This window comes from Coturnix japonica, chromosome 4 (genome assembly GCF_001577835.2).
Source record: "Coturnix japonica isolate 7356 chromosome 4, Coturnix japonica 2.1, whole genome shotgun sequence".
NCBI lineage: Eukaryota > Metazoa > Chordata > Aves > Galliformes > Phasianidae > Coturnix > Coturnix japonica.
Genome location: NC_029519.1, coordinates 49,203,243 through 49,229,676, shown reverse-complemented (window position 1 = coordinate 49,229,676; position 26,434 = coordinate 49,203,243). Strand labels below are relative to the sequence as shown.

The 26,434-nt window shown below is 39.7% G+C and overlaps 1 protein-coding gene across 10 annotated transcripts in view; it reads right to left on the bottom strand.

The window, feature by feature from the left end:
* Nucleotides 1-26,434, bottom strand: part of SEC24D (SEC24 homolog D, COPII coat complex component) — a 48,321-nt gene that overhangs the window by 2,132 nt on the left and 19,755 nt on the right. For 9 of the 10 annotated variants that reach the window (XM_015861850.2, XM_015861852.2, XM_015861858.2 and 6 more), the window contains 14 exons: nucleotides 14,083-14,221; nucleotides 12,363-12,478; nucleotides 9,946-10,070; nucleotides 8,157-8,348; nucleotides 7,534-7,627; nucleotides 6,365-6,481; nucleotides 5,786-5,956; nucleotides 4,992-5,088; nucleotides 4,224-4,369; nucleotides 3,148-3,286; nucleotides 2,682-2,800; nucleotides 1,420-1,599; nucleotides 747-938; nucleotides 121-213 (listed from right to left, as the gene is read on the bottom strand). In XM_015861850.2, the coding sequence (XP_015717336.1) occupies nucleotides 121-213; nucleotides 747-938; nucleotides 1,420-1,599; nucleotides 2,682-2,800; nucleotides 3,148-3,286; nucleotides 4,224-4,369; nucleotides 4,992-5,088; nucleotides 5,786-5,956; nucleotides 6,365-6,481; nucleotides 7,534-7,627; nucleotides 8,157-8,348; nucleotides 9,946-10,070; nucleotides 12,363-12,478; nucleotides 14,083-14,221 (1,920 nt within the window). The remainder of the gene's footprint in view (nucleotides 1-120; nucleotides 214-746; nucleotides 939-1,419; nucleotides 1,600-2,681; nucleotides 2,801-3,147; nucleotides 3,287-4,223; nucleotides 4,370-4,991; nucleotides 5,089-5,785; nucleotides 5,957-6,364; nucleotides 6,482-7,533; nucleotides 7,628-8,156; nucleotides 8,349-9,945; nucleotides 10,071-12,362; nucleotides 12,479-14,082; nucleotides 14,222-26,434) is intronic. The other variant, XM_015861860.2, reaches the window with a different exon arrangement.

The window sequence follows — 26,434 nt, the reverse complement described above, 5'->3', positions numbered from 1 at the left end:
GTGGCATACATGGAAATTCCTGGTATGTAAAAAGCCTTTTACAGCTACAAGATCTGTCACAGCTGGTTGTATTCTTCTGAATAGCTATAAGGAACAGGCTGAAGCTGAGAGAACTCTTACCTTCATAGTGTAGGGCTTCTGGTTCTGGATGTGCTCCACTATTGACCTAATTTTCTTAGAGTAGGGATTGGCCAGGTCAGGCAGTAACGTCTGCTGGAATTGAAGCATTGCAGGTTGGTTGTTAGATTCAAGACAAGCTGCTGCTATTTATGGTGTGTGTTACTGTGAGTCTCATTCCAAGCTGGGAAATGCTCGATCATCTCCTTTGCAAAAACTTCCAGAATAACCCATCTGTCTTCAAGCCATTTCTCAGTTTAAAATAATTGCTACATTAGAATTCATGATCAGCAAAAGTTCAGGTACAGGAGAAGTTTTAGCTATCATTGACTGATTTGTTGCTATTTCAGTAATGCATATTCAGTAGGATTTTAGTATCTGTCATAACGTAAGTTTAAGATACTCTGAAAACTTTGTGAAAGCTTCTGTCTTGTAACTGTTCAGAGAGAAAGTTTATGACAGTTTTACACATTACTTTTGGTGTCTTAACACCTTCTGCTGGCACCCATTTCTGCTTTGAGCTGAATGATGAATGCTCAGAGTTCCCGCTCTGGCTTCTCTAATTAGTGGCCTGGTCTTACTAAATCATGGATTCTGAACAATGGACTCTTTTCCCTCCACATACTCACAGCCTCCGTGCTGATGTGTGCAAAAGACGGCACGTTGAAAAGCCCTTGGATGAGCTCGGGGGGTGTGCTGACCCCCAGCCACAGGAACATGCTCAGACCGTTGGCCAGAATGAAGGCCCCTCCTTCTGAGAGACGCTCCTCAGAGCAGCGCACTGCAGCTGGCATCGCATCGCTCTGCAAATCCAGGTTGTGCTGTAGGGCAGAACGTACCTAAGTTGTAAACATGGTGCCTTCAAGGTGAGTGATGCTCTAAATACACAGTGAAAATTGATACAAACAGGCTTAGTACAACTTGGTGGTTCCTTTCCAGGTGGAAGAAATTAGCAGTCACTTCTTTTTCAGTTAAGACACTACATGCTAAAAGCACCTCTCCACAAATATGAAGCTCAAGCATACCAGGCTTGAGCTTGACTAAAGCTGGTATCTTTTATTAGCCAGTTGAAAAGCCAGGCTCATGTTAAACATACAGCAGAATTATGAGAGGATGCTGATGTCAGTGACTGATCATGCTACTTCCCCGCTTCCTTTAAACTAGAGGTTCTTCCCTCCTACTTTTGGTTCAGCTAGCAACTGCTTCACTTTAAACAATCTAATGCACAGAGCAAATCTTCTGTATCTTTAAAATGAAAACAGTTTTACTGAAAGCAAACAGATGTGCAGATAACATACTTACAATGGGCAGAAGCTGGGGGTAGAAGAACAGCTGTGTGTCAGCTACTCCCATAGACGTGACCAGCTGTCGATGGTACGCCCTCTCATCAGTTGGGATCTCTGGTCTCCCAGTCAGCACGCTGCTCTTCAACAGACAGTTCATGTACACGGGCAGCACCTTCATTGCATCTGGAAGGATGAGCTGAGAGGCAGAGGAGACTTGTATTTAATTAATACATCCCATATGCTGGGAATGACAGCTGGACTTTCAAACTACTATTACCTTGTTTTCTCACTGGTGTTGTTTCTAACATTTGGTCTTCACTGAGATAAATAATTTACTGCCCAGGACTGTGATTGTTAGAAGCATTAAATGGTACACAAAAGCCTAATTGGAAAACATAGTTTCAAGGAGACTAAAGGAAACAGTCTAAATTGAAACCCTCCAATCCTTTGCTATTAACTCAACACTGAAGAAGAAAACTGCCAATTGCAGTTCAGAAAAGTGAGGGAGAAGCCACTTTTGCAGCACCTCAAAATCCAGATGGAAGTATTTTGAGAGCCATAAGAAAAACAGAAGTTAAAAGCTTATGTGATTTGAGTTCAGTTCAAGTCAAAGACAAGGGCTGTCCTTTGAACTGCAACAGCGTGTCAGGAACAGCTGCTGCAAGGATCTGAAAGCACCTTCCTCTTACTGTCTGCTACTTCTCTTAGCCCTCCAAATGCTCTGAAGTTGTAAAAAGAAAGAATGAGTGGGTAACTAAACTAAATGTGCCAGCATTTGAAAATAACAGAGATGTCTTAATTTGAGAGAATTTTCAAGTGTGGAACACAAGTAATGAGGTTCCCAGAGCTTCTTACTACCCACTAGTAAACAGAGGAATTAATCATATTTTAATCATCATGGGGTTTTTTTTCAGTAGGAGTTTGTTCCTGTCTCTACATCAGGCTTTTACCAGCAGAGCGCTCCTGAGAGACCTATATGCAAATTCAGGACATTAACTAAGTTATAGTTAACTACAACTACACTACAGTTGTAGGAATGCAAGAAAAAAGTGAAAGCTTCTAAGAATTGGCACGTAGCTCTGCCAGGAAGAAAAGGCTCTTGCAACTCTGTAGTACTGCTGTCACCTTCTATGGCACTGTCATCCCAAAACAACAGCCTCCACATATGTTGTAATTGCTACCACTGCATCCCACCTGTCGTCATATTTGGAAGAAAATGTTCTTTTCTGGTGCAAGCGTGGTTGCTGCAAAGAGGGGCTGACCTGGGAAGGTCTTTACCTGGCTCACCGCAGAGGGGCTGGCACAATTCTTCCTGTAGCACGCCAGCATGTGCGCTGTCTGACTGACCAGGATCTCTCTGACAGCCTTCAGCGGTTGGCTTAGAATAGCTTTAAAGGCTACAAAGGCAGAAGAACAAAAGAGCATTTGATGGGTTCTGCTGCTTGTTTGCATGAAAAATACAAAGTTTTAAAGTATTCTGTTAGATTTTCATTTCTATGGCTGTTTTTTTTTTCTGACTTAAATTTTCACACCAAAAAAATCCACCTCAAACCAAACAGAGATTCTAACACAATAATACTGTGCCTATACACTTTGGTGCAAACCTTCCCAGGCACATACATCTAAAATGTACCATCTAGTTCTCTTCTCAATGTTTCAAGTTACAGCACGACTTCCTAGTAGCTATTGGTCCATCTCCTTTCAACCCTGGATCTGAGGAAAAAATAAATGATTGTGGCTTTACCTGACTTAGCGAAGAAGTTGATAAGTGCGTCAGTCTCACAAGCCTTGTAGACATCAGCTAACTGGGTGCTACAGTTTAAACCTAGATTGTGTATGCGAAGTCGTCTTTGCCCACTTATTGATGTGTAGAGGACAGCACACTGTAACAGAGGAGCCAGATATCTTTCACTGCCATTTTAAAACAAAGAAGTTGATAACCATCACACAAGAGCCACCTACGTATTGCACAGAAGGCACACGATTACTGTTGAGGGCAGCCTGGCTTTTTGGTGCTAATGAACCAAAGGAACCACCTCCATCAAAAAATAATTTCATCACCTTTGTCAGAAGCCAAAGCCTGCAGGGCATCACACCAACTGCAGGTAAACTAACTGCTCAGCTTTGCTGACCACAAGATCTTCCACAAGAAACTCTTGTATGAGAGTTAAACGCAACATCTGCACACCATGCACTTCCTCCCATCGTTGCTGCTACACCAGGTCTGCAGTAAGTGACATCAAACACACCGAAGTGGATGTTTCACAGCACTGTATTCATACAAGGATTAACTGCTAAACTATAAAGCATTTATAGGGCAAAGATAAAAGCTAAGGAGCTTAGAAACAAAAGTTCAGATAATTCTACAGCTTGTGTGAAACTTTTCCAGCTGTAACATGTTCTGTCATTAAAACAGCAAAAGGTCGTGAGGTCAGGACAGAAGATCTAGAACAGTAACCAGCAGCCGTGCTTTATCTGATAATGGTTGGGATGGATCTTCTGCTGGGTACGAGTGTATCCCAAGCATCGGCAATTCAGGCACAAAAAGGCCGGTTTTAATTACTGCCCAATTTACGCTTCCAGGAACTGCTGGGCCATATTGAGGTTGAAAAGGGAAATACAGGTTCCATTAGCTTTGAAACAAACTGGCATTGGTAGCATTCTTTGTTAATTAAACTTTATTAGTGGCACCACAACACCAGTATCTGTGCACACTACACATCACTGCCATCAGTCCTACAGCATAACTTTTTTTGCAGTCATATGAAAAAAAGAACTTCTTGCTCACCATGTCAGTAAATGACACATTGCATTTTTTACCTGAATTAAGGCTCCGCTGTCCTCGTTCAGTTTGTCATCATGTTTGAACTCTACTGTCACAGCCTTGTCACAATCAACTGCTGCCATTTCTACATCTGTCGTGTTGTTCATGTAAATGGCCCCAAAGAAGTCAGTAGCCCTGAAGCCTACAGCCAGATAAAAAAGCAAACGATATTGTTTTATGACTTACAAATAAAAAGGATGTTATTTTCTAACTACAGTTTTGCTTAATGAAACACAAACTATTTTCCCTCAGGGTTGTGCAGCCTCAGGGTTGCAGTGCGCACCCATCTTCCTTGCTGGTGGCATTTGCTGTCGGTTGGGTAGGAGGAAGCAGTCAGTCTGTGTGCACCATTGAGGAGCACAGTGACTCGGGAACCCCCAGAGCTTTTGGCGTTACTCACTGGGCCCATTACTGCGCTTATGCTCTCCTCAGATATTGCCTTTGAAAGTAAGAATGGTTGAAAAGCAGAAGCATTAATTTAATTAATATTATTGATAATTAATAATAACATGAGGAGTTTTGGGCAAACCACGCTCTTTTCTAAGACTGCCTTGTGCTTCAGGACGTGTGCATAATGATCAGAGGCCTTACTGTCATTTGCAGATTTATGTGGACATACACAGTAAGGGGATACACATCCATTTCTCAGGCTGTACTTTCCAGAAGGTACACAACAAAGGTAAAACGGGCAGCCTGTCTGTACAGCACTTCTTGCACTGCATTACTTACAATCATATATTCCCATTCCCAGCAGGTCCCATTACCTGTACTTGTCCGAACCCTCATTATTGCATCGAACGCCGGCTTTTTCTCTATGTCCCTCCTGAGGTCAGTTAGGAACTGTGGGCTGTCAGAATTGAGCTAGAAAGGTGAAGCAAAAGCAAGAGCTGCAATTCACCACTGGGTGGCAGCAAGCGAACACAAACCCAACACTCCCCCTCCCTGACATCACATCTTTTCATGTGTGACATCTCTCTTTAAGAGACTTTATTAACAGGAATGGAGCTGTGCAAGTATCCACTGGTTCACCAGCAGGCTTAGATAAGCAGAATTTCCATTCAGTAACATCCACCCCCAGTAACATCCATCCTAGCTAAATTCAGATGGCGTGGCCTTAGGAATTAGAGTAGCCCTGCTCACTTGACAAAGGATGCTTCTGCAGCTCAGCTCCTGACAGAAGGGAACTCCTACCTTCCCCATAAATATCCCCCGGACATTTTAAACAAACCAGCAGAGTTGTGACTTTATTTTGGTCTTTATTGTAAGCACTTTTATCTATAGGTACGGAGAAACTGACTTCCCTGCAGATACCAGCATATTCAGGTAAGTCAATGGAATTTTAAGGTGCCAACCAAGTTATGCAAATTAAAATTACAATTTCAACACTTATTTTAGCCTGATCTGCCATTTCTGAGTTTGAATTTTATCCCCTGAGGTTCCTAAGTAAATTTTCTACAATTCCTTTACTTTTAGGTTAACTACCAAAGAAGGCTTTGAAACAGAAACAAGCCACCCCCAGCTGCTACTTGCTGGCAGGTTGGGGACCTGCACCACTTACCTGGAAGTTGTTGTACTTGTACAACGTGCCTCCAGTGTGCATGGTGACAAGGCCCAGGGAAGCGACGTCCACGTATTGATTTGGGAAGAGGAACAAATTGACGCAGCAGCCGTTAGCCACGCAGTCTCTGGCTAAGGACTCGTAAGAGCTCACCTGGGGCTGGAAGAGTGTCTGCACAAAAGTAAAAGAAAGAAATGCCAAACATTAGATGCTGTTGGCAGCCACTCACAACCCAAATCTCCACCCTGCCCCTGCGTTCCACTGACATACACAGGCATCAAAAACATTACACTCTCACTGAACTCAGTCACTGAATGGGGAGGCAGCAAAGACTCGATGGGTGGAATTATCTGCAGCTATGGATTTCCTTTATAAATGAGCATAGCTTCTTGAACATAGTGGGTGTTCCCATAGGGCCATACTGATGTATCTGTCCATTATAACTAAACCATCATGTCACAGAGTGGGGACGCTCTGTATTTACAAACTTTTGTAACAGAAGATAAATGCAAGAGATCAAGGTTCTATTGGAGAAATTCAGCGCATAGCACTTCCTTAGGAACTCTGAATGGAAAATACCTTTTCTTTATCTGTGCTGAGCAGTTTTTTGTCATCTCTGTTTCTCAGTTTTCCCGGTGCTTCCGCAGTTGGCAACGAAGAGTGGAAGATGAACAGTTTCCCAGCACATTCTGCAGCCTGTCGCAAAGACACCCATATAGCATTGAATCTGCTGCTAAGATTAATTAACAAGGCTAATTTTTAGACACGCTGAGTAATTTACACTGAAATCCTTGCAAATGATCACTATGAAGCACTGAGTTAAATGAAAAGCTGACTTAAGAAAGACTTTTTTTTTTTTAAATAGGCACAGCAGCAAAAGCAAATTCACGTTTAAGGTGGTTTTGCAGAAGCCCAATAGCAAAGACAGAGCATTCTGACAGAACTGGTAACCAAATGTTCTGCACACAGACGTTCTGCGACTATCAATAAGAAGAAAATAAATATTTAAGAAACAAATTAGAAACAAATGAGAGAATTTGGGTTTAACAGATTTATTTACTCAAATCAAACTCTTGGAAAACAACTCTGGCAGCTTTTCTGCCCCTACAAATCCTGTGGTGTCAGCATTTCGAGGGCTGTCCCCGACATACAGAGAGCTGCTGGGGATGCATTTGATCCACAGATTTTCAGCTGCCTGCACGCTGCGAGAAGCCGGCAGTTCAGTACAACTCTGCACTCAATTCTATAGTCATAAATATCTCATTCTGTACACAGCCAGCAGAAGTTGGAGAACAGGCAGACTAAAGCTGTTGTTATCTTACACCAGTTCTTACTCTGCCTTTCAAACATACAGAGACTATGAATCTGTGCAAACATCCCAAGCATCCATCCATCCATTTTGTAGTAACTGAACACCTTCTTGTCTCTCAAATGCTGAACATTAAAGCAGCTCCTGCTCTCCGCCTTTCCCTAAACATTCTGCCTATGTGGAACAGACTCTAGAGAGACCTGTTTTCCTCAAAAAGAATTTGAAACCAGATGTGCCAATCAGTGTTTTCATTTCAACAAAGAAAGCTCAAATGTACTGTTAGAATAACAGAACATCAATGCTGGAAACAGTGATTTCTCTCATTTCCCACTGCAATTTGTAGGACTCATCGCTGCCCTGTAGCAAGTGGAATTTAGGTAGGTTATCTAATCAAGTCCTAATTAAAGAGCTGCTTCTTTTTCAGAGAGGACGTTCTAACCTTTAGCGCCTCCATGCCAGCCTGGATAACAGGAGCAAAGATGGTCTCACTCTCGTTAGTGTCTGCAAACATCTCAGGGATCTGGTCCAACAAGCTACAAAGAGGAAAGGATGAGTGTCCCAACTGCTCAGTGTATTTCCAAGGACCCCCAACATGTACCATACCCAGTCTTCACCGAGGAAGATGTTTTTCATGCATTCCAAGCAAATTAAAAAAGAATTTTGCTTGCTCAATTTCTTTTTGAGTTTTAAAATTCTACTGAAACGTACCGTTTCAAAGCTGATAACATAAAGGAACACACACTAAGATATTTATCACATACACAGGAGGAAAAACACGCAGTGTGACACAAAGCCGCAGCCCTCTGCCATTTCTGAAATGGCACAGCTGATGATGCACAGTTTAGAGCTGGCCTCAATATGCTTCCAAATTCAGCACTGTGGAGTCACTGATGGCACTTCTGCTTTGCCACAGAGGGGAAATACAGAACACGAAGCACCTGATGACTTCTGAAGCATTTCAACAAGTACACGCATCCTCCAAACTCTCCGTGACAATGAGCTAAAAGGAAAAATGCTTATTCTAGCATCAAGGTCTTGTGATATGGAATAATTGTACTTTACTTGTGAACAACTGATCGTGATTCCTGAAAGTTAACAAGGAAACCATCCAGCAAAGGAACAAAAACTTCTCCAACATCCGAGACCACCATCATCTGAGGCTGAGCTAAGTTACTTTTCACATTAAAGAAGTGGAGGACCTTGTTGTAGGTGACAAAACCAACTCGAATTGCTGAGGATTCTTCCTGCTCTTCTCTGTGAGAAAAATTAAAAAACAACTGTTACAATTTTGAAACTCTGACCTTGAAATGCAAGGCCATTTCAGACCGTTATCTGTACAGGGAGCAACAAAGCAAACAATAATCAAGATGTCATTAATTACCCCAATCCTTGCCTTGGGTCAAATCAAAAGCACTGATTAATTACCAGGAGGTAACTCCTCTAAGCAGTAGTTACTGTGCAATGAGCAGCAGCACCACTAGCAGTACTAGTTGGGCCCTTCGCAGGTTTACAGCCCTCACTGTAGTAAAAAGGGGATACTATTTAAAAAAAAAAAAGCTCTTAATTATATCTACAGTAGCACCTTCTGTTGGTTTCACAAGTTTCATCTACAAATTTCAGCTTGGGAGGGAAAGGATTTTTCTCATCTACAGCCTTCAGCATTCATGTCAATACAGAATGTTAATCCACTGCTGTTTTAAGGAGACGGCGCCGGATGAGAAAGGGGCTGCTCAGATCTAAAAGAAATCAGTATTCTACACTGAACACATTCCATAAAAAAGTATTTTAAAAAATCCCTCTAAGATACTCTATAACTCAAAAAGAGGCACGACTTCTGAGTGAACGTTTCTGTACACTCCAAGCACTCAGACACTACCATTTTCTTAGTAACACTATGAACAGGTCATTCAGGAGCTCAGTCGGGACATACAGCGCTTCCTTACTCACAAGAGAAATAGCTGCATCATCCACTGGTCCCAGAGTTCTGACATAGCAGCATGTGGGACAGTTTTATCAGACAGTGCTCCTATCTGTGCTGCTCTGCACACTTTGCACAATCCAATTCTCTTCATAATTTTAAAGCTGAGTTGCAAACACAGCAGCTGGTTACCTGTGCAGCCAACACACAACACTGTTCTTCAAGTCCCAAAATGAGATCTCATTACCACACACACTCAAATGTTTCTAAGTTATGTGTCTAAAAATCACGCTGGCACAACTAGTTAGCCTGGCTTTCTGAGCTGGTGGGCACCATTTCTATTAACATATTTCTCCATGTATCATAAGTAGGCAGGGTCCTGGTTTAGAATTAGTCAGTTTGAAAATGTTTACCCTAATGTTTCAAATAAGCAAGCAGTGTGTTTTCTGCTGTGCTACAAGCCTGCAAAAGCACAGCACCCTTTCAACCAGAGGTCTCAGAGCCGCCTAGCTCAATCCATTTGCTACTTTTAACTTCTTTTTCCTCATCCGCTTCCAGGCTTCTCTGCCACGTATCTTTATAGCAGTGCTCCCTTCTGTTACGCACACTGCTTTGATACCCAGGCTTTCCTCTTCAAGAATTTGGGCTCCCATCAATCTGAGCACAGGGTGAATTCCCAGCATGGGAACTGCAGCAAGTCAAAACTGCAAGCTGGGATTTCATTAATAAAACCACTAGAGTTCACTGCAAGAAAGGAGAAGAAATAATTCTGCTTGTGCAATTGGGTCAACAGATGCTTTCTGTTCACACAGCAGTAAACCCTGACATCAATCTAAGATTCTCAGAAATTGCCAGCAATGTTAAACTGAGTTTCCTTAGCTTTCCTGAATTCATGCACAGCAAGTTAAGCAAAACACACTGGTGTTGCCTTACCTAGGAAGTTTATCAAGAAGAGTCTTCAGTTCGTCACAAATGAGCTTAACAAGGCCGCTGTTTATGTTTCTGTATGACACATCAATCATGAAGATATAAGCGGGTGGATTTGGAGGCTTGTTGTTCTACAAGAAAAAATATTAACAAGGAAAATCAGATGGTGTCCCAATATGTTAAAGAAGATTTACAAACGGTACAGTAAGGCAGCCTAAATACAGTGTTCAGTCATCTGAGAAATGCTATGGGTTACAAATAGTAATTGCTACCAAAGATGATGTACTGGTAAGGTCCATCCTTGGAATAAAGCAGTACTACTGGAAAGTAGCATCCTACTAGAACACAGTATTTAAAGCAACAGTTTATTAAACTGTTTAATTGTTTAAATACTAACATCTTCTATTGGAACTCAGTTATTTAAACAAATTTGTTTTTGGCTTTTTTTCTGTGCCCACACTTTCCAGACAACAATCTTGTTAAGAGGGATACTTCTGTTTGGTTTTTGTTAAGCAATTTCTAACCATTCTGGAAAAAGAAAATGCAACCCAAGTACTGAACCACAAGTAAAATATCGCAGTCCTTAGCAGTGCTAAGCATCAACCATCTGCATCCTGTCTGGCTATTTGTCTGTCTATCTGTCTGTCTTGCTTTCTCATGCCCCAGTGCACTCTGAACAGATAAGAAAACTGTATTTTCAGGAATAAGCTGATTTTCTCTAGGATAATTAAAGCATGAGAGCACCACATTCATTGTATGCAACTGCTGCATATGCAGCATTGACTTGGAATGGTAGGGATTCCTTTGGGCACAGCTTCTTAGCCATAGTTTGTTTCTCACAAAGTAAGTGCATACAAATGGTATGACACTGACACAATATTATGTAAGTAACGTGCTGATGGTTTTGGTTTTAAATAAAGCCATGTCGTGCCTACAGACAGACCTAGGAAGAAGGTCAAACAGAGTGTACACAGCAACTGTAACCACCATAGGTAGGAAAACTGATATTAGTCCTGTGGCGAGACTAACTCTTTAAGACAAGGAGTGGTTACTAGTTGGTGGCAATGTCAGGCCAACCCTTCCATTGTTGCACACGCTGTTTCACAGTCTTCACATAAAGACTTCTGACCACTTATCAAATCATATTTGCTACAAGTAGACCACAGAAAACTTTGTATAAGAACAAAATCATCTATTCTTTGAATTATGACTTACTGTAGTCTCCAAAAACACTTAAAGCCAATCATTATACCCTTGATCTCAGCTCATGTGAATCACGCAAATCAAGATTAACTCTTGTCAACTAAAACCAGACATTATCGTTAAAAGCTCTTCTGTGTTCTACATTTGGATTCTAGTTCCATAAACCGTATCAAACTCTACTTCATGAAATTCCTCACAGCACACTGCTGTTTGTAGAGAATCCCTGCATAATTTCTGACAAATATATGGCAGAAATGAGAACTTGTGCTCTTGCCACATCCGCTGAGCAGGAGCACAATAATGCAGCACAGCTGCTATTTGTTAACATTTCTGTAGCTGTTCATCCTTGTCATTTGATAAGCACGAAAGGAAATGACTTTTCAGTTTTGGTCTTAAACTGATTTATAAAAGAACTAAACGTTTCTAACTTGAAGCAAAAAGAGAAAATGATTATAAAGCAGTGTTAACTCCTCTAAGATTCAGTGGCTTAACATTCCCACTGTGAATGATAATTTTGTAAGAAATTCATTTTTTCTAACGTTCTGCTACATCTATGAAACAGGCTTTTGCAAAACGAAGACCCACTACAGTCACTGAGTTGCCATATTGTGATCTGGGGTTTAACCCAGATCTCAGTGCAATCCATAGAGGCAATCTCAGGTATTTCATTGGATTTTTGAGCCGTATCCCTGCAAGAAAGCAGAACTGAACAATTGCTCATTCATTTGTGCCAGCAACAATTTGATCACCTGAGGAAGTCACTGGTATGCACTTCAAGACTCTGTCAGATTCAACTTACTTCCTAACCTTATCGTGAATTCATTCCACTGTCAGAAGGACAATTCTACCTGACTTCAGCAAGAACCAACAAACAATTCCCATGCTAAGGTTTACAAAGCTCAGAAGGCAACTTAGGTGTATGTCTGTCCTCAAAATTAACAGAAGACATGCTGTTAAAATGCAACAGTGCTACAAGACTTGAGCTATACCCTCAAAACATCCTCTACACACTTGCTAGGACCAAACCAGCACCCCAGCTGAAGACTTATGACCCAGGACTTTGACGGACTGCTTATTACTCTTACTTGCAGGGCTCATACTCCCATCACACAGAAGAACAAAACGTTATCATAAGCTTAAATTCTCCATGTCTGTACATTTTCTAAAATGTTCCCAGCTTATAAGCATCATAGCAGAATTTGCATATTGAAGATACTCACTCTGCAGTAATCCAAAGTAGCAACATATTCATATGATCCCAGAGATAGCTCAGGCCTTTCATAGTGATCTACCCGTCGGCCAATGTGGTCCAGATGTTGGAAGAAGAATGGAGGGACTAAAAATCAGTACAAGAGCAGAAAAAAAAAGTTTATATTTTGTAGCAGAGGGGAACAACCCAACAGCCCCATTCCACAGATACGACGTAGTAATACAGCCCACTCTGTCACTGATAAAGGGAAGAGCATAAACACTCAGCCAGGTTACGTTTTTATCCACACATCCATACGTGAAAACAAACAAAACCTGTATATTTTGGTAGTCTGGGACCTCTTGAATTTGGAGAACAAGGCATATTCCCCTGTATATAACTGTATCTCTAAAGCTCAAGTAGGTAAAAGTGACTCAGGTTACCTCCACGGGCAGGAGTCTGCTGTCCTCAGAATACAGGCTAACGATGGCCCTTTTCTTAGCGGGCACTGTCTCCCCACACCTTAATTCAAGTCGCCAGAGTTAAAAATGACATTTTTTTTCTGAAGCCTGTGCTGCTTTATGTAAAAATACCACTCTGCAATGTTCACACCCCTGGCCTACTGTACAGCAAATTGCATTCAGTCCATTGCATTGGGAACTTCTTGGAGCTACAGATAAAAGATGCAAAATTCCAAAGCAAGCATTAAGAAATCAAGGGTTTTGTTACCAACGATCTATACGTGGCTAGTCTGAAGGTTGGTCACATTGGGGATGGCTGCATATGGATTTTAGCTTATTTTTCCTCCATCAGTGTACATTTAGGATGAGTATTTTTCACAATTTGTGCCTGTTAAAAGCTGGGGGGCTGCAGAGCACTCCTAATTTGCAGGACATCTAAGGTCTCAATTTTATTTATTTGTTATTTTTCAAGTGATTTCCTACTTGGATAAAGAACACTGTATGCATATGGAGCATAACTGAAAATGATACTTTCTTAAAATGTTCATAATGCATCCAAATTTCTCTTTATGCAAGTTTAAACTGCTAACTATGAGCGCTGCTATCTGCTGTGCTGGCTCCAACATCCAAGCCTCAGGCAGCAAAGAAGCTGCAGTCAGCCTGTCAAGGTTCCTGTTTCAGAGCTGAAAATATTACTGTATTAGGGAAAGCACTATAGCACTGCGATCCAGCTGAGGAAATCCAACTTGATACAGATGTCTAGAAAGGCTAGTTCTGGCAAAGAACTGGGATTCAGCCAAGAGCACAAGAACAGTTATGAGTCACATGCAGCACACTTGAACAAATATGGCATGGTATCTTCTGTGAAAACCAACAGTTGTCACAGTGAGATTAATAAGTTATTTAACCACTGCATGCGCAGCCATGAACAGTCTAACATGCTTCTAAATATTTGGTCTTTTCTGAACATTTACATTTCTTAATTTTTCTACACAAAAGTTGCTTTGGGGGAGCAGTACAAGCAGCTTTTAGCCTACGTTGATACAGTACTTTAAAATAAACTTTTGATCACACCACACTGGACTTCACAATCCAGCATTAAGTCTTCTTACAAAGTTCTACAAATTGGATTGAAAAAGTGCTTCCAACTTTTTACAATGTTTTTTGTTTTGTTATTGTGAAATAGGCTTCCTTACTGAATTTTCACGCCAGCAAGTCAAGAAAATCACTTCAGATATATGGTTCTTTTCTAGTTTTACAGGAGTCACGGATCAGGGAAACATCACTTACCATCATTTATACAATTGCAGAATCCACACTGATATCTCCTACCACCTTCAATAAACTGCATGAAAGGACACATGTAAGCCTTGCACCTGTTACAGCGGATTGGTCCGGCCTCACCATGGTTTACCACATAAAGAGGTGTCTAAATAAAGAGGTAAATGAAGTTATAAAAAGCACCGCAAACTTGAAATCAAATAAAGTGAGTTAGAAAGCTGCTGCTCAGTCTTAACTCCTGCTAAGTTTCACCTGATTAAGACATCGTCGTTCAGCACGTACCGAAATTCTACAGTAAAACTGACTCACGGGGACCCTGAGAGACTAAATCTGCAAGTTCACAAACCCTATTTTTATACTTACCAAAAGGGAAGAAAGGATTCACACAAAAATCCTATAAAATTTTGTAAGCATTGGATGTTCAGGGCCCTGGGCTGACTTTCTCCAAAGGAATTTTACAGCTCACGAGGGAAAAATCACTGAGGTCCAGGTATTTTGCCTTCTCTATCAGTCTGAGCTTTCCCAAAGAAATTTGTTGCTGCTCACATATTGCACATGAGTACCACAGCTATCTGCTAGAGAAAGCTTCTAATCTTCCCCACTGAACGCCCAGCCCCTCGTATAGCTGTGCTACATGCTATACCATGGCTTAAACGTGGTCAGGGTCACCAGCTAGAGTAGAGGATTTAGAAGAAATACTAATATTTACTGAAGGAGAGTACATACAGTAAACAAACACAGTATCTTAAACACTTGTCAGCTTAATTACACTGACCATGCTTGCTTACAACCTCTGCCAAAAAAGCACAGCTAATGGAAGACATTTTCCAGATGCCTCTTTCAGTAATAACTGTACAGCAATCAAAGATTCCTGTAATGGTAATTTATGTTAGAAAAGTCATACTTGAAACCACTACACAAATAGAAGTTTGTTCAATTATTTGTGAAACTCTCCAGAGCATAAACATGTTTCGTATTTTCCTTCTTTTTCATACTCTCTTCAACCTCAACTACAAATCCCTGACCATAACAGTAAGGAAATGAACCCAAAGCTGGGCCACGTAACAGAACTTGGCACAAGGAAGAATACAGACAGCCCTCAAATGCAAAATTTTCCCACTGGAACGTGCACTTCTTTATTTTTAATTACTCTCTTTTCTTATAGAACAGTCATATTTCATCTGATATACACTTTCGTTTTTTACTGGAGCACAAATCTCTGATTACCTAGAAAACCACACATGTCCTTCTTGCTTACATGTGTTTTATTATTTGTTTATATTGTACAGAGACAATTTTCCTTCTTTATTTCTCTAAAGATTTTGATGCTTTCTCCAAAGCTCCTATACCTATGAGTAGATTCTACTACATGGCTTTTAAGTGATCCCTCCTGCTCCACTAGGTAACATTTTGTTTTGCACTTTCTTCTACGAAAATAGAGTTTATCACAAATTACCAGATAACGCCTGCTGGCAAACTATCAGGACCATTTTTCAGACCCAGGAGCCTTGACTACAAAGCCCACTCACCAGCCACTATCACTTCATAAGCTATAAAACTTCTGTGTTGTTCTTTATTACTTGGCAATTTTCTCATTATCTTTCTGTTGTATTAATTTAATGAGGTCTGGATCTGGTTTGTTGTTAATAATATTATTACAGTATCTGAACCAACGGGGAAATAAAGAACACCCTAAAATAACTCCTGATACATTTATACACACTGAAGTAGTAATTTAAAACCCTGTTTGAATACATTTAATGTTATCCATCAGCAAAGAGGAATTACTTCCCAACAATCATACTTGGTTCACCCAAACCAGTAATTAATGGAGCTATGCCCAAACCAAGAAATTAATTCAATTAAGGATTTTGTCTAACAAAGAAAACTGTATAAACACATCTAACACTAAAGCAATTTATATAGCATTTTCTGAATAAAGACTAAGATGTTAAGTATAAATACCCACTTTTTGATGTGAACAACAAATTGTGAAAGAAATTTTACCTCAAAAAGAGCTGAAATACTTCAGGGCACTGTACCACTACCCTACATTCAACCCATCCAAATAAACTGACTTCTGTTTGGGTGAACCCATCATCCAGTGAAATGACCTGTTTAGTCAATAGCTACATGTCAGTGGGAAGTGGGAAAAGAAATAGTGCTCTATGGGAAATACTTGCTTTCTATACTCCCCTTTCTGCAGATGACACCGACCACCAGAAGACAGAGATCTGTTTACGATCCCATGGCAGTCAGTGGTAACTTCCACAGAAGCGGGGGAATAAAATAATCTCATTTCTGAGATTCTGGTATTTATTTTCAAATAGGTATATTTGAAAACCGATGAAAAAAGCCTACATTTTCCTTCCCTCCTCTCTTAGTTCTCTACTAACAATAAATGAAGCCATTTAGGTACACACCATGACTATTGGACGACCTGTAGTGTGTTTTGTCCCTACACCTCTCTTCCCCCTCATCTCTTCCCAAAGTTTTGTCCACCTGATTGAGAGCAGAGACACACCTCACAAAAAGAGACGAATACTGACTGCTGGTTTTCCAGTACTACCAAATAAAACTATTCATCAAAATCAGTGATACCTGGTAGAATAAATCTGAGCTGGAATGGGCATTTAAAAGGGACTTCTTTTATGTAAGCTGAAAGACTGGAGAGACAGAAAGAATGAGTTGCCCAGGGAGGCAGAACATTGTGGTTATATGTTAAAGGAAAGGTGGTCTGGGTAGAAGAGATGGAAAATGCTGTAAAAGACCTGCACGGACTTTCCATTCTCTGAAACATCAGGGCCTCACTAGAGAGCAAGTCCTGAAAGCCAATCTGATAAACCGCAACTCATCCCACTGTTCATCCAAATATAGCTGAGACAGCAAGAGTTTTATTTTGGAAATATTTCAGCAAGAACATCTCTCAGGACTCAGAACTGTATCACAAAGCAATAGACAGACGTTGGTGGCACAGCTCCAAGATGAAATGCATCCACAAAAATTTTCAAAGGGACTATAACCTGTTCTTTAATGTCTCAGAAAGCTGAATTACTATTGCTAGAAAAATAAAGACCCGACCCACTCCTGAGGGTTCCTTACAAAGTATCACTGTATTCATATTGCAGGACCAGGGCCTCAGCTGGAAACCGTTAAGTGTACGAACAAGGACTGTGATGAAGCTCAATATCATCAAAGCACATCTCTGTAAAGGCATTCTAAAGACAGAAACCAAAGGGAGAGACTTTGGAGCATGAAAGAGACATACGCAAACACTGAAGAAAATCAGCTACTTTTCACACAACAAAATAAAATATATACAGCATCTGTTTTCACTGCCAGACTCACATATGTATACAGGGCTGCAAGCAAACAATTTACAGCTGTGCTTCAAGTTGAATCTCCACATACAGTGTACAAAGTGCTTTGCCTTTGCCTCTTCCTACCCACCATGGCCAAGGAGGATTCCTAGCCATGCCTGGACATCCATCCCATCAGTACACTGGTGAACATGCATTAGGTGCCACATTTTTACCCTAAGTTTTACTTCATCATTGGATGCATTTAACGCCCTATCGCTGAAATGATAGGAAGGTGAATTGAATGGAGGTCCACAGTCTGCAAATTATTATTATTACAATTATGATCAACACAACTACAGCAGAGGAAATGTTTTATATTTATGTACAGTGAATATTAAATACTCTATATGCACAGCTGATTATCAGAAATACTCAACTGCCAGCTACTCACTCCAGGCAGTTCACCCAATAACAAGTTGTACAAGACAACAAAATCCTCAGTGTTTCTAGAGACATTATTTAGATTTACATAAGCACCAATAAAATTATTAAAACACTTAAGTTAGAATTTTAAGATAGGCTGTACAATATAACTTTCTAATTACCAGGAGAGACGGTTGTTGGCCAAGTGTGTGCAACTGCCCCTGAAATGTTGTGCTTAATTTGTGCACTGGAGACAGGAGGAAAAAGCCCTCAGGGAAATAACAGAGAATGCTGACAGGCAGCACTGATGCTGTGTCTGAAAACAAACAAACAAACAAAGCACCAACAAACTCTAGGTCATGAACCAAACTGTGTTTCCTAGGACTGCCAAAGGGGTTTGTTTTCTTTTATTATACCCTCACAGATTGGTTTAGAGAAAGATTAACCACTCTACAAATAATCCCTGGGTTTTGAGTTGCTTTGCTGATTCAAATAAAAACGTCAGGAAAGCATTTCCTTTTGCACTGTTCCTGCTGTCTTTTACCAGAAGCCATTCCTTCAAAGACAAAAACGATTTCAATCCCTGGTTTTTGGATGTTGAATTCTATCAAACTCCTGAGCTGGTAGGACTCTGGCCACTTTGTACTGCATCCTCTGCAAGACTCACAGTAGGTTTAAGTGACAGAAGAAGGGAAAAAAGAGGTGTACTATAAATGCTTAAGAACGGCACCATAAGCTCTCCTTCATCAGGTGGAAATACCAAGTGATAACCAGCCGATGCTCTCCCACACTATTCAGCTTTGAGGTGGTGACTGTTACTTGGGCGTTTAGCCACGCTGCATCTCAAGTGAAGGCCAGCAGCCAGGATTCATTAATGATGTCAGCAGAAGCATGAAGTGGGTTAATCAAGAAGCTGTACTGAACAATAGACTTTCAAAATGTTAGCACTCTGAAACAATCAGGTCTCATGCAGAATCTCTCCCAGTCCATCCTATCAAAAGAACAAGCTGGTGTAGAGGTATATGCACATGAAAAGCACAATGGAAGGAGTAAGAGAGAGACAGAGCTATTCTATGAGATCACCTTCCGCCAGCAACGCTGGGGGCAACATATGCACATACTAATCCAGAGCTCCACTTTCCATCATCAGAATCATATATGGTCCAGCACTGCAGTCCTTGTTTGAGATTTTTTGGCATTGTTTTCACAGTTGTAAAAACACAGAAAAGTAGGACAGATAAATTGTAGCTGGCTTCTGTACAGACATGCTAAATAATAGCTACAAGAGGAGGCAGTCTAGCCTTATTGACCACAGACGTTTTACAATAGAATTGGAAGTTTGATTTTCAACAAGGAGACATTCTGATTTGTTCTCTGTCTGGCTCAACATTCATTCAATACTAAAGGAAAAAAACAATGTTTCTTTTTTTTTGGCAAATCACTACAGGAAACCCCAGAAGGATTTTTACAAGACCAGACACAATTTGGGCTCCAAATATTATTACTACTGACCTGACAGGTCCAGTCTCCTTCCATGTTCTGGATGGTCACATTAATGTTATTTAACTCTTGCATAAAACTTCTCAGGACTGCTAAATACATGATACATCCAACACTGTAGTTTAAAGCAGAGGCAAGGTCTCTTACATACAAACATAATAAATAAACTGGCATACTAATTCTGCTTCAGAAGGCCAAAGACCACTTACCACAAACACAGATGTGGTCACTTCTAACATCCTCTAGAATATCCTTATGAAAGCCAATCCAGCAACACACCAAGCAGTGCTCATGGAAGGTATAGCTCTACGTTTATGGAATAAGTATTTCAGTTTGAAAAAAAAAAAATAAATCCAAGTGTAGTGTTGCAATCTGTCAAGCAACACTTCTCCTGGATGAAATTTTGATGCAGGAGAACACTGCCAGTGTTACCCAAGGTTTTGCCGCAAAAACAAAACAAAGCGTAACGTTGGATTTCAGGACCATTCAGGCCTGATGAGATACTGTCAACTATAGAGGCCAAGTATGTGGGCATTCCTCCCTCATTTTATACACAGGCAGACAGATACATGCAATGATGTAAACAGACATATATATATATATATAAACAATTTTTTATTTTTATTTTTTTTTTTTTTTTGCATTTGAGAGAAAAGCAATTATGACTTGAGATGTAAAGCAAGAAATATCTGTTGACAGGATAATTTCTTTCCTTCACAAAAACTCAGAGCTTTTACTTTTTTACTGGAAAATACTCTGACTTTTAAAGACAACTGAGCGTTCACATTTGCATTTCTGAGAACTTTCTACAACAGGAGCTCCCTTGATCATATTTTTAACATATTTAATATAACTCTATAAAGGTGCATAGACAAGTTTAAGGGTATTATAATTTGAGGTAGAGAAAATAATTCTACTTGCAGGTAACTTTTTAACCAACATTGATTAGTAAACACATTTCCAAAGCTGGTTTGTTTTCACTGCAATCAAACAGAATTGTAAGTACTTAAACTGTCACACTACAACCACAAGACAATTAGAGCTGGCCACTCTCCTCTATTACAGGAGTACTTATAAGGAGAATTTTTGTTACGTGAACAAAAAGCAGCACAGAATATCTTTACCTCTGAAGTAAGGATGTTTGGGGTGAGTTTAATACACTTCTTAGAAGTACTTTCCATGATACAGAAGCTTAGTTTTGAAGGTCAGTGTCAAAAACTAGCTGTTGTTTTTAATATATCACACTGGGTAGGAATGCTTGTTCTGAGTCTCTCCCCTTCCACGAATACTTTCACTGCCATGATAGATGGATTCTTCAGGCAGACTCCTTCCAACATTAAGAATCATCATATGCAGCTACCCTCCTCTCTTTAAGATTGACTTGTTGCTGGATGTCACAAGAATGGGGTACTGCAGAGACTTATGAGTTAAGCTGTCAGGGAAGAACAAAACTCTGTACTACTGCTCCTGTTGTTTAGGCCTGGGGAGGTAAACTATGGCTCTACTTAGCAAGCATGTATGAACTAATTTTGTTAAACACTTAAACACTTCCTACAAGAGAAGTTTTATTTCCCACAGAATAAAGGGACATACATAAAAGAAGGTTTAGACTCTCCTACGTTCATACAGGACAGCTCTAAATCCTTCCTCCTATGATTAAGCCCTTGTGCAGATTGTTTGATACTAAAAAAAAAAATAAAAATCTAAGCATTATAATACTAAAAATAAATAAACAAAGTCAAGCCACGTTAGCTTTGTATTCTGCATAACAAAACCTCATTTTTCTTATGGAATTACATACTTCATATTGATCCACACAGAACATGATTCTGCACTACTGAACAGGAAAATAAAATACACACAAACTGAACGTGCAGGAATAACTTCAGTTTAAAAAGCAAAATACAAGCTTTTCATCCTGAACTAAATACCAGCATGCTCTGACCATGTGAAGTTTCCAAGGTAACTGAGTAACATCTCTGAAGCCTTAACTTTAGAGCTTGCAAACTTAGAATGTTTAATTTACTGCTGTTGCTACGGCCAACTCAGGTTAGAGCGTAAGAGGACAGAAACACCACTTCAGGTGGTAGCCTGTAAAGGAAAACCTACACAAAGAATGTCAAATGACATTCAAGTTGCTATTTTGAGTTGCAGATCTATTGAAAGCCAAAGCCACTTCATACTTGAGTGTAATTTTTGTTGGCAAAACAATTAGGTGACTATGAAGATTACTTTTTAATCCCCTCTTTGCCTTCAGTATTCACTTTTGCTTAGTCAGGCTTTACTTCTTGCAATATCATTCTGAAGAACTGATAGTCTCCAGCTTAAGAAAACTAATTACATCATATTAACCTCAGTCTTTAGAAATGCACTTTTCCCAGGCCAACCTTTCAAATCTGTACAAATTAATAACGATCTCTGATTAAAACATAAACAAGATACATATGAATGTCAATCTTCCAATCCACTGTCCCTAAGTTTTCCATTGTTATAACAATGCATGGAACAACACTACAGAAATATAAACAATGTTTTAAAATATATCCTACAGACAAAAAGAATATGGAAATTCACTTGAATTAGTACAAGCTCTGCTACTAAAACTCTTGCTAACTTTGGCTCTTCATTCTAGTTAGAGTGCACTTACAGCCCAATAGGCTGGAAACTTTGTCCTAGATGAAGTCGTCCTGGGAAGCAATCCAATTCCAAATGTTTTACTCCCAAATGAAGACTAGTGCAGAGCATACCCCATAAAGAAAGCCTTATCTAATACAGGATTTATGTACCTCTAAATTAGGCACTGCAAAACCCTAGCTTACAAGAACTGGCCTCCAGAGTGATCTAAAGCTCTCTGGGTGAAGCATCTGTAGATACATATGAGCTCTGGGCTCATACCTTGCATGCCAATAGGGAAAAAAAGGAATCCCCACCCCCCCTAAAAAACAATCCCCCTCCCCCATAAAACCCAACAAACAAATAAACAACAACAAAACCAATAAACATTGATAGAGCAACAAAGCTCAGCATCCTCCTCCAGAGTTCAGCCAGAACTACAAGACTAGAGTCTAACAGTTCTCTCTCTCAAATGAAAGTGTCAGAAGGGATGCTCTGGAATACGTTTTACTTTAATATCTGGAAAATAGAAGAAATAGCAACACTTGGCTCACATTTAACATGGTACACACATAGTGATGAGTTCAGGATACAAGTTCTGGATACATGGACTGATTTGGATTGATTTGAATTTGATTTTGGACTGTTACTCAAAACCAGATTTGGTTGTAAAAATATAAGGCAGCTCTAAGAACATGGAGAAATGTCCAACAGCACAGCCTTGTCTCTAAGTTTACTTGCCTAGTTGTAATCTACAAGGTAGTATTGGTGTGTGAGATTTTTTCCTGGTCCACCATCTTCCACCTCTGGAAGACTAAATAGAGGCAGTTAACTCTTCTGTACAGACTGCTTCGTAGCTTGATATTCTTCACCCCTCATTCCTGGAGAGTGAAGAGGGATTTCAATACAGACGAATTATGTGTCCTAACTATTAAATTATAACAGGTGAACATGGCTTCCAAACTCACAATGTCTTAGAAGAACATGACAATAAAGCACATACTGCTTGACAGTGTGTCCAAACAAATGGACAAAAAAATGATGGATCTTTGACAATCCAGAGAACTGCACAGCAGGCAATGCAATACACCCAACTTATTATTAAGAGATAGCAAAATACTATCTCTTCACTGGTCAACAGCTGCTGTTTCTGCTTTGGAAGAGGAAGCTTTTGTTATCAACACCGGAGAGGAAAAGTCCATTATTGACTTCATACATGAAACAATAACAAAAGCCTCAATATAGAGGGTGATATGTAGCCTACACAAAGGAAGAAGGTCATGAAACAGTCAATAAGCTCTGACATTTCATTTCCAGCAGCGATGAATATGAAGAGAAATTTCAGTTGAGTAAAATCCCAAGTACTCAGGGGGATTACTGAATTACAAGCCAACACAGAAGAGTGAGATAGTTAAAAAAAAAAAAAAAATTAAAAAAAAAATGGGGCAAAACAAATGCCAAATTTTTTTCAGAGTCTTCAGATTTTTATTTTTTTTTTTTTTAATACTACCCAATTTTTCTATTTAAAAAACCCTTCTACTAGTATGGACAGTTTTACTATACAACTATACAATTTCTGTCTAAAAAAGACCCACAGCCAAAAACTGCTTAATGGCATAAAACCAAATGCATACAAGAGCTTCAGCACCCAAAATTAAAGGTGGCACCCGTAGAAAACTACACATTACAAGAACTTTTGGGTGATCCATGAGCTACAGACCAGCAAGTCTCAATTCTGCAGAAAGCAAACTGGTAGATATTACAATGGAGAACATTAAAAGACACGTTGATGAAAAATACACACAGAGGAAGAGATGATGCGGCTCATGAGGAGGGCTGTCATGACACAATCTATTGAGTTCTGCCAAGGGTTAGCCAGCATGCAGATAAGCATGGTCTAGTTGATATAATGTACTGTGGTTTTTAACGAAATCTTTTAAAAGAATCCCTCAGGAAAAGCCATTAAATTAGCTAGGCTTTCACATAACGTTGGGGAAGGTTCTCCCAAGAGTAACCAAGTAAGAGGGAAAACAAAGGGCAATTTTTATTTTTAAGACATATTTTACAGTGGATAGATGATATCTGTGAACATATCTAAGATCTACTCTGCTTTTTAATATTCCCAGTGGAAAGGAACAATTAGTAAGATGTTTCCTTTCAGTCATTTTATATGGCCTGGAACTAAGTGTTCCCCTCTCCCCTCAAACCAGTGCTCTGCAGAAGCACATAGCCATTAAAAAACGCACGTTCTTAATAATAATGTGCTTCAAACTAAACCTACAGACTGCTTGTTATAATTACTAGCCACTGAATATGAACTGCAGAACCCAAGTCCTCACTGAACCCATGATAAATTGAAAGAGTGCAGTGATTTCCCTTAAGTCTTCAAATTTAGTTAACATCTGAACGTTTTCTGTTTTGTTTTGTTTTTTAAGACAAAAGGAACAGTCTTGGGGTCTAAAAGATAATTCACGCTCTGTTACTTTGTTCTTGAAGTAGAAAAAACACTGCATCTTGTGCTGTTTATTTACCTTGTTCACTTTCTAGTTTCTGCAGAGCTTATAGCACTGACACAACCCTACCTAAGAAATTTAATATCATCCCTGTAAAAATCACAGCTTTCCAAACAAATCAGCTGGATTGGTCACAGTCAATTCTCAGTATTCTTCCAAAAAGGTTCAATGGCTTTCAGCTCATGAACACCAGCACTTCTGAGAAGTAATTCTGTTATATGCTTTTATCTTGTTAATTACGTGAGGAGAAAACAGACACTGACATATTTCATTCCCACTACCAAGTATTTCTCTACGAGGAAAAAAATAAATTGGACAGAATACTGTAGAGAAAACTATACAAAATACAATAGTAAGAATAAAAAAAAGAAACTCACTTTGGATATTTAAATATTTAGAACTATATATAATTATGACAGTTGTCTATATTTCATTTTAAAGCACGAAATACTCTTTTTTTTTTTTTTTTTTTTTTCCTTTCTTTTTTGATCACATGGTTTATTCAGGCTCTGGAAACAGTTGTGCATCTCCAAAACAAATTCACTTAGAGCTTGGTCCATGATGATAACTATGAGAGCTGGTTTATTTTTATAGACTGTTGCTAAAGCACTTGTGGACTAAAAATAACTCCTGTTAAACAATGATACTGTGCTGTCAAAACCTATAACAAACAAATACTTTTCATAGATCATCCAAATGAGGAGAGTGAAAATGGTTATTTTTGAGACATAATAAGTAAGGACCTGGAATAGTTAAGGTTCAGAAATAAGATTCTGAATGTAAATAAGACTCAGCCTAGAGGTGCTTAGACACTGACTGGGGATGGGGAGACACAAATGTTCTAATGACCTTTGTTTCTAATGATACACAGCACGTACACAAAGTTCCCTAGCACAGTTTTCCACATTGGTTGTGGAAAGCTTTTTTGTCTTTTGTAGGAATTTGTAAGAGAGACTGCATGGCTTCCATGGACTCTGCCTCTCTCTTGACTTCAGGACTTTTCTGAGTAAGTTCTTTTCACTTCTTCGTTCTTCTGAAGCCCAGTGTCTGCGTGCAAAGTGTGGCTGGTCTTTACAACACCAAACATGACTGTACAGTTATGGCTATTGAATGGCCTCTGCTTGTGACTTAAATTAGCTCCCACTTGTGATTTACCAATACTGTAATAAACCCTCCAAGTTTTTCTTCAGCAAGGCCAATTTGGCATCTATTTAAGTTTTCCATAAACAGCTTCTCTAGAACAACCTCATTTTGCAATTGCACCAAATCACATGCGAGCACCTGAAATCCTGTGTCTTAGCTGTACTACATCTTTCTCATTCATTTTAATTGTTGTGGATTTGAATTTTCTTCTTTTGATCTGAAGACTAATACTGCAGCCTAGTAGTATATCTTTATGCCTTTATCTGTATTCTCTTTAAGTCAGTCTCATGTCCTCTTCACTCAGGGCTTCCATACCACCACTCCACAGGGTCTTGATTCCTTGGGGAATTTCAGCAGCTTATTGAGTCACAGTATCTCTGCCTATTCATTCCACAGTGTATAGGAACTGATGAGTCAGGGCCTGAACCACTGATTGAGCACCTGTGGAAAGGACCTGGTCAGCCATGGGACCACAGGTGAAGGCAACTCACCTGTGTGCCCAGAAGGGGTGGAGCCTGGCTGCACCTCTCTATGACCCCACTTAAGGGCTGACTGCCAATAGGGAAGGATCTCTTCCTGGAGAGCCTTCCTTGGTGAAGCTTTCCCCTGCAAACCTGGAATCTTCTGATATAGGCAAGCAATCTTCTTCCCTTCCTTTATAGCACCTTTCTATTGTGCTGGTCCTTCTGTCATCACACCTCTGTTATAACGCCTTTCCCCTCATATTGATCTGTCCAATTGCTACACACAATATTTCTCTAATTTTTCAAGATCCCTTCCCATTGCAGAGAAAAATCCTGGTGTGGCTTAACTTGTTTTTTGCTTTAACGAAACACACTGTACTGATTTAAGGGCACGAATGAGATA